We start from the raw sequence: 14,333 nt of genomic DNA, 5'->3' as shown, positions 1-14,333 counted from the left end.
TCCTGTCAATACGTCAGTTCCTCTCAACTTGACTTACAGATTCAAAGCAGTCCCAATCAAAATCCCAGCAAGTTTTGTGGATATTGACAGATGAATTCTGAAGTTTATATAGAGAGGCAAGAGACGCAGAATAGACAACACTATTGAAGAAGAACAAAGTTGGAGGACTGATGCTACCTGACTTCAAGACTTACTATTAAGCTACAGTAATCAAGACAATTTGGTATTGGCAAAAAAAGAAGCAAATACATCAATGGAACAGAATAGAGAGCCCCAAAATAGGCCCACACAAATACAGTCAACTGATCTTTGATGAAGCAGCAAGGGCAGTATACTGCAGCAAAGACAGTCTTTTCAACAAATGGTGCTGGAATAACTGGACCATCCACATGCAAAGAAATATATCTAGACACAGACGTTACATGCTTTACAAGAATTAATACAGATCACAGACCTAAATGTAAAATGCAAAACTATAAGACTACTAACAAAATAACATAGAAACTCTAGGTGACCTTGGGTATGGCAATGACTTTTAAGATCCAATATCAAAGGCACTATCATGAAATAAATAATTGGTAAGATGGACTTCATTAATATTAAAAACTGCTCTGTGAAAAACAATGTGAAGAGAGTAAGAAAACAAGCCACAGATTGGGAGAAAATGTTTGCAAAATGTATTTCTGATAAAGCACTATTATCCACAGTATACAAAGAAGTCTTAAAACTCAGCAATAAGAAACAACCCAATTAAAAACGGGCAAAAGTTCTAAACAGATACCTCACCAAAGAATATATACATATGGCAAAAAAGCACTTTAAAGAGATGTTCAACATCATATATCATCAGGGAAATGCAAATTAAAACGAGATACCGTTACACACTTATTAGGATAGTCAAAATCCAAAACACAACACCAAATACTGGTGAGGATGTGGAGCAATAGGAACTCGCGTCATTGCTGGTGGGAATGCAAAACGATACAGCCACTTGGAAGACTGTCAGTTTTTTACAAAACTAGACATACTCTTACCATAAGATCCAGCAACTGTGCTCCTTGGTATTCACCTAAATAGTTGAAATGCATGTCTACACAAAGACCTGCACACAGACATTTATGGCTTTATTCATAATCGCCAAAACTTTGAAGCAACCAAGATGTCCTTCCATAGGTGAATGGATAGTGTGGTACATGCGGACAATGGAATATTATTTAGCACTAAAAAGAAATGGCCTGTCAAGCCATGAAAAGACATGGAGGAAACTTACATGCATATTACTAAGTGTAAGAAGCCAATGTGAAAGGGCTACGTACTGTATGATTCCAGGAGTAAATGTACTTGTGGGGTGTGAGATGTCAGTACACACAAGGGGGAGATGGTGCCTGTGTCAGGGCCAGAGGTGTACATGAGAACTCTATTTTCTGCTCAACTGTGCTCTGAACCTAAAACTTCTCTGAAAAATAATGTTTACTTAAACAACAAACTGTATCCTAAAGATGAGATCAAGAGCAATAGGACGGTCCCCTGGATTGAAGATTCCTATTTTGCAGGATGAGACTCGAAGGCCCTCACTGCAGCACATCTGATACACTTGGATTTCTCCATACAATCTACAAAGCCAACCTGGGAGAGAGTGGTTGGGTTTTTTTCCTACCTGTTTAGGGCACACAACACTTGGACCAGAGAGACCTGGGTTGAGCCCCAGTTCTGCCACTTCGTGACTGTGATTTAGGATACGTCACTTCAGCAAGCTGAGCTGTTTCCCTAACTTGTGAAGACTGAATGATTACATATGTTAAACAGCTTTGTAAACTGTCAAGCCCACACAAATATAAATTGCTACTGCTGAATTATTTCAAAATACAGCTTAGAAATGTGTGAGTTGTTTATAATGCATGACCACACCATGCCTCTTTCACCGGGCAGCTCCTGGCTTTGAGAAAGCACTGATATGTACGCCCATATCCCATGCATCCAAGACAACCAGCTTAACGCACGGAAAGGCAATCAGAGGGTGAAAGAGTCCTAATCTCACAGCTGTCTGCAACTTGCAATGGGAAGGAAAGGGAGGAAAGCTACAGACACACACACACACCCCTCAGGACACACGTAATATAGTTACCCAGCCAACAAGACAAGGGGTCACAATTCCCAAGCATCCTTTTGCTTACACAGATGACAAAAAGCAGAAGAGTAGCTCACACAGCACATCTGTGAAGGCTGGGGAGCAGGGGCCACAAAGCAGAAGCCCTTTCAGCTGAGCTTCCGAATCCCATGTGCCCTGCTATAGCACCTCCTCTTTCCAAGGTCAACATATAAAATAATTTGGGACAGCAAACACCTTGAAAGTTCACTGCACCCAACAATCTACAATGAGACCAAGTGTTAAAGCAGAAATTTATTAAAATCCATTTATATAGTGTTTTACAGACAAAAAAAAAAATATATAGAGTCCTCAACATTCAGGCAATTGACTCTATTCTCAGAAGTGCTTCGTGAGAAGACAGACTTCTTTGCCCTCATCCCCCAAAAGATACTTCTGTTTATTCTCCTGAAAATGATGCATTTATTACACCACCTCTCAAAACAATTCCATTGAGATCCCCAAACCTCTGCAGAGAGTGAAGAGAGATTAGCAGAGAACGTTCTCCAGAACGCAGTGCCTCACCCAGAGGTGTAGTGCAAGAGATACAGAAAACGGCGGAGGCTTCAAGGAGTGCGCGCCCGATGGCAGGGCCGGAGGAGAGCCTGCGGGCCTGGCTGCGCAGCCCTAGCTGCGGAGTGTGGCCAGACGGGACTGCATGGCCTCCAGGGCCTCTTCCTCCTCCTCATCTTCTGATGCAGCCATCGCTCCTGGAAGTTCAGGCTCTGGGAGGGCGTCGGTCACCTTACTAGGTGCTTTGCCCAAGGCCCCTGTAAAGAAACAGCACGTAGGTCAACAAAACATCAGCTTAAGCAAGTGGTCCCTCCTTTTCTCTGTCCTTCATACCTGGTTCAGTTTGACAAGAAACAGAAAAGGGGCAATAAAACAGCTGTTTTGGTGGGGTTTTGCTCACTATGACAAATGTGTGCAAACACCAACTTCTAATGATATCAAAGTCATAATCACTAAGGATTTTGATTGTTAGAATTTTGGCTCTAATCTAAAATAAGAAATGTAGAAGGGAGTTATAATCTAAAGAAAAAGCTAGTAGTTAATCTTGCGAATGCAAGAAGAATGGCCATAAAAGGAGAGGGGAAAGAGGAAGGATCTTGGGTCATACCTGCGGTGATTTCAAACAGAATTTTGTCAATTTCCATTTCTGCTGCTTCTTCCATTTCTTCTTGATCGTCCATGCTTTCAAAAGTGTCCTCTAACATCTCTTCTATGATCCCAGCCTAAACACAGAATAAACCATGTCACTTCCTGCAACTGTTTTTTTTTTTTTTATAAATTTATTTATTTTTTGTTTATTTATTTTTGGCTGCATTGGGTCTTCATTGCTGCGCGTGGGCTTTCTCTAGTTGCAGGGAGCGGGGGCTGCTCTTTGTTGCGGTGCATGGGCTTCTCATGGCGGTGGCTTCTCTTGTTGCAGAGCACGGGCTCTAGGCACGCAGGCTCAGTAGTTGTGGCATAGGGGCTCAGTAGTTGTGGCTCGTGGGCTCTAGAGTGCAGGCTCAGTAGTTGTGGTGCATGGGCTTAGTTGCTCCGTGGCATGTGGGATCTTCCCGGACCAGGGCTCGAACTCATGTCCCCTGCATTGGCAGGCGGATTCTTAACCACTGCGCCACCAGGGAAGCCCCTGCAACTGTTAAATCCACTCCCAGCAGGCGCCCCTATGGGCCCAGCATCAACCGAGCTCTGGTGTCTCCAAGTCCTGTCCACACTTTCAAGGGCTAAGCCACAGACAGCTGGCTGCAGGCAACACCGCATGCTGTCTGCCCTCTCTGGAGGAAGCAAAAAGCCAAAGGGAAATTGCTCTCCAAATTCAGTACCAAGGTTGGAGGAGGGGGCCTCTGTCAGCAGAGCTTCACAAAGTAACTCAGACGATAACGCAGCACGTGGGGAACAACGTGCTGAGATGAGAGGGCGCTGTCTCGGGAAGCATTTGCCCTGACGTCGCAAACCGATGCGTGCAGGAGTGGAAACACAATATGAAAACTGGCTGAAGTCACAGCAGACACTATGATAACAAACACCAAGAGCGGGGTGGGGCCCCACGGAACCCCGAAAAGGCCTGTACTTCAGCACGTCCAAGTTACAGCTGCTGGCCCAGGGTCTGCAGGGTCCTGGCAAGGATCAGTCAATTCACCAAAGCCTGAGAGAACCGATAAGACAGTGTTTCGGGGCCCAACAAGGCAGTGCCTTCCACAGTCCCTCCTGGAAGCCCCGTGCCTGGTGGCCTGAAGCCGGCCAGTCAGCCTCCTTCGCTCTCAAGAGCACAGCGCCACTGCGGGCAGGAGAAAACTGCTCTCTAACACCAGCCAACACGAGCAGACCCTGCAGCCTTCCTGGCTGAGCAATGTCATGCGAGCGCAAGGTCACGTGTGGCAGCTCCAGCCCTGGCTCCCCTGCACTCAGCCAGGGCACGACTCTCACCGACCGTGCTGAAGGTATCAGATTTAGAGCAAGCCCTCTCTCCTGCCTGTCCTGCTGTCAGACCACTCAGGTGACTCTTAATGGCACGAATCTAGCTAGTTCCATATTCTGCCCATTCTCAGACCTTTTGCTCCCAACCAAAAGGAACAAATTCACATTCAAGGATACAAGTGGAGCCCTGTGGCCTGGGTGAATGGATCTTAGTGCTGGAGGCTAGTGTAAAAGAGGCTCGATACATACTCACCATCCCAGTTAAAAGAGCCTAGGGCAGCCTGACTAACAGCCCTCCACATCCTGGAGGGACAAGTGGCCATTCACTTCTACATTCATCCAACCAGCAAACATTTGTCAAATGTACGCTCTGTGCCACACGCCAGGCCAGGGTCTGGGGACAAATGGAATGACTGAGATCATGTCGTCGCCCTCGACACGCTGGGACCCCGCCAGAGGCTTCAGTGTGCACCTGGAGATGCACCCTTGGATGAATTCAGGAAATATTTACTATCTACTACATGCAGGCCCTCCTCCAAATCTATACTATGCTCAGTATTCAGAAACTTTTGTGGAAAAGACCCCAGATTCTAAAAAAAGACTCCGCCCCTCAGATCCTGGTGGCTACGTAAGTCAGAGAGAGCAGGCGTGAAGTCAGTTCAGAACTACCTTGTCACCCAGTCCCACGTGGGACAGGCATCACAACTTGGGGGATGAGACATCCACCCACCACTTGTAAAGGACAGACCCCGCTGACCTGGTGCCCTCCTCAGGACTGCCCAAGGATTTCTCATGCCAAAGACCTGGGCGCTGGGCTTTTTATGTTGCCTTTCTTTTCTATCAATTTTCTTCTCCAGTTCCTCTCTCCCATGCCCTAGAGCCCTGTTTATAACTCAAGTTCATACATGAAATTCCCGAGGAGGAAGGGAGGCAGCTTCTATGCACAAGCTGCAAACAAGAGTTTGAGGTGTACCGTCTGGGCTCAGGCCACAGGTTCAAAGTGTGAAACAGCACCTGATGAGGCACCTCTTATCACCATGTCCTCTGAGGCAGCTCAGGCATCTGTGCTCCAACCCCAGATCTGTCACCTCCTACCAAGGCCACTCAGATAAGTTACCTGGCAACTTGAAGACTCAGTTTCCTACTCCTGTATAAAATGGGGAAAAAAATACCTACCTCCCAAGGTGGCTGGGAGGACTTTCTAGGACAGTGTGTGTGCTGCACCACTGGCAGGCGGGGGCTCAGTAACTACGCCCTCCTGGGCCCTGTCCCCCATCTGAAGGCCACCAGGACAGGTCCCTGCCAGGCCCCGATCCCGGGGCAGTAGGTGTTTACTGCTTTCTATTTGGTTCTCAGTTTCCTTTTCTAGTCTAAGGGGTCGGCCAACGACAGCCTGCAGGCCAAACCCAATCCACTGTCTACTTTCATAAATAAAGTTTTATGAGAACACAGTCATGACCATTTGTTTACACATGATCTACAGCTGCTTTCATGCTACAAGTAGAGCTGAGTAGTTACAAAAGAGACGTATGGCCCACAAAGTAGAAAATACATTTACTATCCAGCCCTTTACAAAAAAAGTTTGCCCATCTCTGGTCTTGAAACACCTCCCTTGCCAGCTTTGCTAACACTCCCCTGAGACAAACGGAGGAACCTGGGTTTTTTTTCTGTTTCCTTGTTCATGTCAGAACCCTTAAATCCTAGGTCCCCGAATCCCACGCAGTTGCTTCCTGGGTCTCCCACCTCCCCTAGAGCTCTGGGTATCCTATCGCTTCTTCTAAGGAACACCCTGGCAATCTGACCCAGCCTCTGCCACGCTCAGCTCAGACGGTTTCAACCAGTGTTAACAGCTGCTCCTCTGTCCTCAAAATCATTTCTGTCTGGCAACAGTGGCCTGTCTACTCCTGCCCAGCCCCGACCCTAGCCCCTGCCGCTTGCTGACTCTTAGTGCTTTGGAACAGGACATAGGGTGGCCCCAGGGCACCTTCATCATCTCTTTGGACAGGTCCCGCATGGTGGCCTGGATTTCTGGGATCTTCACAAGACTCTGCATGGCCTTCATCACTTCTGTGCTCTTCTGCAGGGAACCAGCCACTCGCAAAACCGCTGAAAGGGAAAGATAACAGTCAGGATTGCTCAACAGAATGTGACGCAGGATGGAATAAAGAAAGACAGTCAAATCACAAGCTATTCTAATAAAAGTCAGCAATAGTGGGTGGACTTCCAAAGCTATTTATGTACCTGTAGACTACATTACTGTCCTGGGACAAAGACTGACTTTCCTAAATTGTGTGCTACTTTGGCTACAATAGGTACAAATTTTCCGAGCACCCACACCAACCAGCTGATCTGGAGAATGGGCTGAAAGCCTGCATCTGACCTTTAGGGAAGGAAGCCAGCTAGGAATGATGTCACCCCCAGGACAAGTCACACACGGGAGGAATGGCTCTAGGTAGGCCTTGCTGGGGCCACACTGGAAAAGAGGCTTTAAGCAACCCAAGCAGTGCTTCCCACACACCAGCCTACGTAGGGGGGCTGCCCGGGAGGGGCCTGTTGCTGGTCCACAGGAAAATGAGAGTCAGTATGTGTCAGTGTAAGACGGCTACAGTTCCTTGTTACAAAAAATGTTCTGTTTTCTGAGATCATACACATACTATATGTTCTGTATAAGAAATCGTGGTAGTAACAAATGATCATTTCTCCCCCCTAAAGTCTTTAGCATGTCAAAATAAAGAGCTGGCAACCCTTCAAATCAGTTTTGAAATTTCATGAGACTTAAAAGTTCTGAGAAATGCCTCACGTCCAGCTGTTCACCAAAACTGGTGCACAGGGCCCCACCAGCTACCCCAGGAATCACCACCAATCCACCTCTGTATGAATCCAGACTCCAGGAAGCTGTCACAGCTAAGGAAAACAAGGGGCAAGGAAACAAGAGGAACCAGAGAAATCCCTCTCTGACATACACAGCATTTTGTGATTTTTCTAAAGGAGTAAGGAAGTTTGCTAGTTGCAGAGAATACTTCATTTCCCTTGACATTGAAAAGGGAAAGTAAAATATTCATCTATTTATTAAGATTAGTCTATAGAGAAGAAGTGTTAAGAATATGTATGGCTGAAATAAGCAATAAATTATATATGTCATTATAATGATATAAGAAAGATAGAAATTCTACAATGTTAAAGTTACTATTGATTACTGTAAAAAGGTAAGTGATGGGAGGAAGAGAAGAAGGGTAAAAATAAAGCAAATTCCATATAGTTCTGCTTGAATGATACAAGTTTGATGTCTACACAGGCATATGTTTTATCCTAATTTGCATCCTGAGTCTGTATCCCAGAGAGACTGGCTGAATATGACATGTGTTCAATAAATTTTTTGAATTAGTAAAAATAAAAAGACAATAAAAATGACGTGACAAGTGTTAAGTTAAATACTGAAACATTTGTATCTTGAAAACGGTATAAACTTCTGATTGTTAAAAGAAACAAGAAAAGGAAGAGTCAATATAGTAGGGAAAAGATGAAGCAAAAATGAACTTAGAAATAAAACTAATTCCAACAATATTTAATTTGATAACCAGTCAAAAAGGATTGGGGAGGTGGATTTTTAAAAGGACAAAATAAATGTACATGTACCCTGGAAACTCAAAACCAAGAAGACACATATTGATACATGAGAAAAATAAAATACTGGACCAAAAGGTATTTTCTATGTTCCACAAGGAAAAAAAGGACACGTGGCAGAAAAAATTATTTTATAAATAAAAATAGTGACCCCCACAAGAGAATGAGAAGACAAGCCAAAAGCTGGAAGAAAATATTTTCATTAGACATTTCTGATAAAGGACTGCTATCTAATGTATACAAAGAACTCTTAAAGCTCATCAATAAGAAAACAAACAACTCAATCAAAAACAGGCAGAAGACCTAAACAGACAACTCACCAAAGAAGATATACAGATGGCAAAAAAGCACATAAAAAGATGTTCAACATCCTATGTCATTAGGGAAATGCAAATTAAAACAACAATAAGATACTAGTATACACCTATTAGAATGGTCAAAATCCAAAACACTGACAACACCAAATGCTGGTGAGGATGTGGAGCAATAGGAACGCTCAATCATTGCTGATGGGAATGAAAAATGGTATAGCCACTTTGGAAGACAGTTTGTCAGTTCCTTACAAAACTAAACATACTTTTTTTTTTAACATCTTTATTGGAGTATGATTGCTTTACAATGGTGTGTTAGTTTCTGCTGTATAACAAAGTGAATCAGCTATACGTATACATATATCTCCATATCTCCTCCCTCTTGCATCTCCCTCCCACCCTCCCTATCCCACCCCTCTAGGTGGTCACAAAGCACCAAGCTGATCTCCCTGTGCTATGCGGCTGCTTCCCACTAGCTATCTATTTTACATTTGGTGGTGTATATACATCCATGCCACTCTCTCACTTCGTCCCAGCTTACCCTTCCTTCCCCCTCCCCGTGTCCTCAAGTCCATTCTCTATGTCTGCGTCTTTATTCCTGTCCTGTCCCTAGGTTCTTCAGAACTTTTTTTTTTTTTAGATTCCATAAATATGTGTTAGCATACGGTATTTGTTTTTCTCTTTCTGACTTCACTCTGTATGACAGTCTCTAGGTCCATCCACCTCACTACAAATAACTCAATTTCATTTCTTTTTATGGCTGAGTAATATTCCATTGTATATATGTGCCACATCTTCTTCATCCATTCATCTGTCGATGGACGCTTAGGTTGCTTCCATGTCCTGGCTACATACTCTTACCATATGATCCAGCAATAGCCCTCCTCGGTATTTATTCAAAGGAGTTAAAAACTTATGTCCACACAAAAACTTGCACACGGACGTGTATGGCAGCTTTATTCATAATTGCCAAAACTCGGAAGCAACCAAGATGTTGCTGTAGGTGAACAATAATAATGGATAAATGAAGTGTGGTACATCCACACAATGAATATTATTCAGCACTAAGAAGAAATGAGCTATCAAGCCATGAAAAGACCTGCAGAAACCTTACATGCATATTACTAAGTGAAAGAAGTCAATCTAAAAGGCAACATACTGCATGATTCCAACGACATGACATTCTGGAAAAGGGAAAATTATGGAGACAGTAAAAAGGTTGCCAGGGGTTAAGGGTGGGAGGGATGAATCGGCAGATCACAAAAAAATTTTAGCTGTATATATTTCACAATAAAATAAGAATCTCCAAAATAAAAAGGTTAAAATTCTACAGAAAACATTAATAAGTTAGCATTATAAAAACTAGCTGACATTTAAACTTAGAAAGACCAAAGTCGCACAGAGGGGGTTGTGAAACACAATGAGTAGCGCTTCATGGTTATGGCTCTTTGTGCTCAGCTCCTCCCCAGCAGCCCTGCCCGGGCCTCCTGCAGGCCCTCCAGTGTCCGAGGCTCCCTCCACCTTCAGGGCCTCCCTCTGCACAGTGCCGGGGCCCCCTGACATCTCTAGAGAGTGGGGACTTGGTGGGTGGATTTCTTTTTTGTTTGTTCTTCAAATAAAGTACCCTTCATGAATTTGCACGTCATCCGTGTGCAGAGGCCATGTTGACCTTCTCAGTAAGGTTCCCATTTTGGTACATGTGCTGCCCAAGACAGCACTAGGTTTCTTTTTTATTTGGAGGTGGACTCACGATTTTATTCCCAGTGCCTAGCATTGTGCCCTCACACAGCTGACACTCAAATATTTGTTGAATAAACCAATGAATGGTTGAAAACAACAGAGAACTATAATATTCAAACTGGATAAAAAAATTAAACATATTAGTGTCTTAATAGTAAACAGCACTGAGGTGGTTTTATAAAGACTCAAGTGCTCCTACATAAAATGACATATTTAGTATTAGGTCAGAAATTGGCTTTTCCTTTTTGGTACTGACCACAAAAATTCCAGAACATTTTTTTATAGAAATAAGTAAAACAGTAACCAATTTCAGATGGCAAAAGGAGGGTGAGAGATTTCACCCTAGCTCTCCTCAAGTTTTCAATTACAGACACAGTATGACTGCATACTTGTGACAAAAACATCAGTAGATGTAGTAAAAGAAACTAAAACCAAAAACAACATAAACGGATTTAAAGAGATTAATCTTTTAGCATTTCATTGTGAAGAATTTCAAACATACACAAAAGTAGGCAAGTGTCATTTCACCAAAAGAGACACGATAGCAAATAAGCATATGAAAAAAATGTTCCTAATCATCAACCATTAGGGAAATACAAATTAAAACAACAATCAGAGAGCTCTACACACCCATCAGAATGGCTAAAAGAAAATAGTGACACCACCCAATTTTTTTGTTTGTTTTGTTTTCAAATTTTTATTGCCGGAGATTTAGTCTGTTAGGCATGGTGTCCTTGACTTTCTTTTTTTTTTTTTAAACATCTTTATTGGAGTATAATTGCTTTACAATGTTGTGTTAGTTTCTGCTGTATAACAAAGTGGTTCAGCTATATGTATACATATATCCCCCTATCCCCTCCTTCTTGCATCTCCCTCCCACCCTCCCTAGCCCACCCCTCTAGGTGGTCACAAAGCACCAAGCTGATCTCCCTGTGCTATGCGGCTGCTTCCCACTAGCTATTTTACATTTGGTAGTGTATACGTGTCCATGCCACTCTCCACTTCGTCCCAGCTTACCCTTCCCCCTCCCCGTGTCCTCAAGTCCATTCTCTACGTCTGCGTCTTTATTCCTGTCCTGCCCCTAGGTTCTTCAGAGCCACTTTTTATTTTTAGATTCCATATATATGTATTAGCACGTGGTATTTGTTTTTCTCTTTCTGACTTATTTCACTCTGTATGACAGACTCTAGGTCCATCCACCTTACTACAAATAACTCAATTTCGTTTCTTTGTATGGCTGAGTGGTACTCCATTGCATGTATGTGCTATATCTTCTTTATCCATTCATCTGTTGATGGATACTTAGGTTGCTTCCATGCCCTGGCTATTGTAAATAGTGCTGTAATGAACACTGTGGTACATGACTCTTTTTGAATTATGGTTTTCTCTGGGTATATGCCCAGTAGTGGGATTGCTGGGTCGTATGGTCGTTCTATTTTTAGTTTTTTAAGGTATCTCCATACTGTTCTCCATAGTGGTTGTATCAATTTACATTGCCACCAACAGTGCAAGAGGGTTTCCTTTTCTCCACACCCTCTACAGCATTTACTGTTTGTAGATTTTTTGATGATGGGCATTCTGACCGGTGTGAGGCGATACCTCATTGTAGTTTTGATTTGCATTTCTCTAATGATTAGTGATGTTGAGCATCCTTTCATGTGTTTGTTGGCAATCTGTATGTCTTCTTTGGAGAAATGTCTATTTAGGTCTTTTGCCCATTTCTGGATTGTACTGTTTGTTTTTTTTGATATTGAGCTGCTTGTATATTTTGGAGATTAATCCTTTGTCAGTTGCTTCGTTTGCAAAAATTTTCTCCCATTCTGAGGGTTGTCTTTTCGTCTTGTTTATGGTTTCCTTTGCTGTGCAAAAGCTTCTAAGTTTCATTAGGTCCCATTTGTTTATTTTTGTTTTTATTTCCATTTCGCTAGGAGGTGGGTCAAAAAGGACCTTGCTGTGATTTATGTCATAGAGTGTTCTGCCCATGTTTTCCTCTAAGAGTTTTATAGTGTCTGGCCTTACACTTAGGTCTTTAATCCATTTTGAGTTTATTTTTGCATATGGTGTTTGGGAGTGTTCTAATTCCATTCTTTTACATGTAGCTGTCCAGTTTTCCCAGCACCACTTATTGAAGAGGCTGTCTTTTCTCCACTGTATATTCTTGCCTCCTTTATCAAAGATAAGGTGACCATATGTGCGTGGGTTTATCTCTGGGCTTTCTATCCTGTTCCATTGATCTACATTTCTGTTTTTGTTGCCAGTACCATACTGTCTTGATTACTGTAGCTTTGTAGTACAGTCTGAAGTCAGCAAGCCTGATTCCTCCAGCTCTGTTTTTCTTTCTCAAGATTGCTTTGGCTATTCGGGGTCTTTTGTGTTTCCATACAAATTGTGCAATTTTTTGTTCTAGTTCTGTGAAAAATACCATTGGTAGTTTGATAGGGATTGCACTGAATCTGTAGATTGCTTTGGGTAGTATAGTCATTTTCCCAATGTTGGTTCTTCCAATCCAAGAACATAGTATATCTCGCCATCTGTTTGTGTCATCTTTGATTTCTTTCATCAGTGTCTTATAGTTTTCTGAGTACAGGTCTTGTGTCTCCTTAGGTAGGTTTATTCCTAAGTATTTTATTCTTTTTGTTGCAGTGGTAAATGGGAGTGTTTCCTTAATTTCTCTTTCAGATTTTTCATCTTTAGTGTATAGGAATGAAAGAGATATCTGTGCAGTAATTCTGTATCCTGCTACTTTACCAAATTCATTGATTAGCTCTAGTAGTTTTCTGGTAGCATCTTTAGAAATCTCTATGTAGACTATCATGTCATCTGCAAACAGTGACAGTTTTACTTCTTTTCCGATTTGGATTCCTTTTATTTCTTTTTCTTCTCTGACTGCTATGGCTAAAACTTCCAAAACTATGTTGAATACTAGTGGTGAGAGTGAGCAACCTTGTCTTGTTCCTGATCTTAGTGGGAATGGTTTCAGTTTTTCACCATTGAGAACAATGTTGGCTGTGGGTTTGTCATATATGGCCTTTATTATGTTGAGGTAAGTTCCCTTTATGCTTACTTTCTGGAGGGTTTTTATCATAAATGGGTGTTGAATTTTGTTGAAAGCTTTTTTTGCATCTATTGAGATTGTCATATGGTTTTTATCCTTCAACTTGTTAATATGGTGTATCACATGGATTGATTTGCGTATATTGAAGAATCTGTGCATTCCTGGGATAAAACCCACTTGATCACGGTGTATGATCCTTTTAATATGCTCTTGGATTCTGTTTGCTAGTGTTTTGTTGAGGATTTTTGCATCTATGTTCTTCAGAGATACTGGTCTGTAGTTTTCTTTTTTTGTGACATCTTTGTCTGGTTTTGGTATCACCGTGATGGTGGCCTCATAGAATGAGTTTGGGAGTGTTCCTCCCTCTGCTCTATTTTGGAAGAGTTTGAGAAGGATAGGTGTTAGCTCTTCTCTAAATGTTTAATAGAAATCGCCAGTGAAGCCATCCGATCCTGGGCTTTTGTTTCTTGGAAGATTTTTAATCACAGTTTCAATTTCAGTGCTTGTGATTGGTCTGTTTATATTTTCCATTTCTTCCTGGTTCAGTCTCAGAAGGTTGTGCTTTTCTAAGAATTTGTCCACTTCTTCCACGTTGTCCATTTTATTGGCATACAGTTGCTTGTAGTAATCTCTCATGATCCTTTGTATTTCTGCAGTGTCAGTTGTTACTTCTTTTTCATTTCTAATTTTATTGATTTGAGACTTCTCCCTCTTTTTCTTGATGAGTCTAGCTAATGGTTTATCAATTTTGTTTATCTCTCAAAGAACCAGGTTTTAGTTTTATTGATCTTTGCTATCATTTCCTTCATTCCTTTTTCATATAGTTCTGATCTGATCTTTATGATTTCTTTCCTTCTGCTAACTTTGGGTTTTTTTTCGTTCTTCTTTCTCTAATTGCTGTAGGTTTAAGGTTAGGTTGTTTATTTGAGATTTTTCTTGTTTCTTGAGGTAGGATTGTACTGCTATAAACTTCCCTCCTAGAACTGCTTTTGCTACATCCCATAGGTTTTGGGTCACACTGTTTTCATTG

The 14,333-nt window shown here is 42.2% G+C and overlaps 1 protein-coding gene and 1 non-coding gene across 2 annotated transcripts in view; both read right to left on the bottom strand.

Annotated features, from left to right (window-relative positions):
• Nucleotides 1–2,381: 2,381 nt before the first annotated feature.
• CHMP3 (charged multivesicular body protein 3) overlaps nucleotides 2,382–14,333 on the bottom strand; it is a 69,349-nt gene continuing 57,397 nt past the window's right edge. Inside the window, exons 4-6 of the mRNA XM_007175323.2 lie at nucleotides 6,558–6,679; nucleotides 3,267–3,381; nucleotides 2,382–2,916 (exon numbers count right to left, since the gene is read on the bottom strand). Of these exons, the coding sequence (XP_007175385.1) occupies nucleotides 2,774–2,916; nucleotides 3,267–3,381; nucleotides 6,558–6,679 (380 nt within the window). The 3' untranslated portion in view covers nucleotides 2,382–2,773. The remainder of the gene's footprint in view (nucleotides 2,917–3,266; nucleotides 3,382–6,557; nucleotides 6,680–14,333) is intronic.
• Nucleotides 10,120–10,226, bottom strand: LOC114236866 (U6 spliceosomal RNA). The gene has a single exon (XR_003622715.1). It is a non-coding gene; the product is annotated as a U6 spliceosomal RNA (small nuclear RNA).

The sequence above is a fragment of the Balaenoptera acutorostrata genome, chromosome 12 (genome assembly GCF_949987535.1).
Source record: "Balaenoptera acutorostrata chromosome 12, mBalAcu1.1, whole genome shotgun sequence".
Lineage (NCBI taxonomy): Eukaryota > Metazoa > Chordata > Mammalia > Artiodactyla > Balaenopteridae > Balaenoptera > Balaenoptera acutorostrata.
This window is presented reverse-complemented; position numbering and strand designations above follow the sequence as displayed.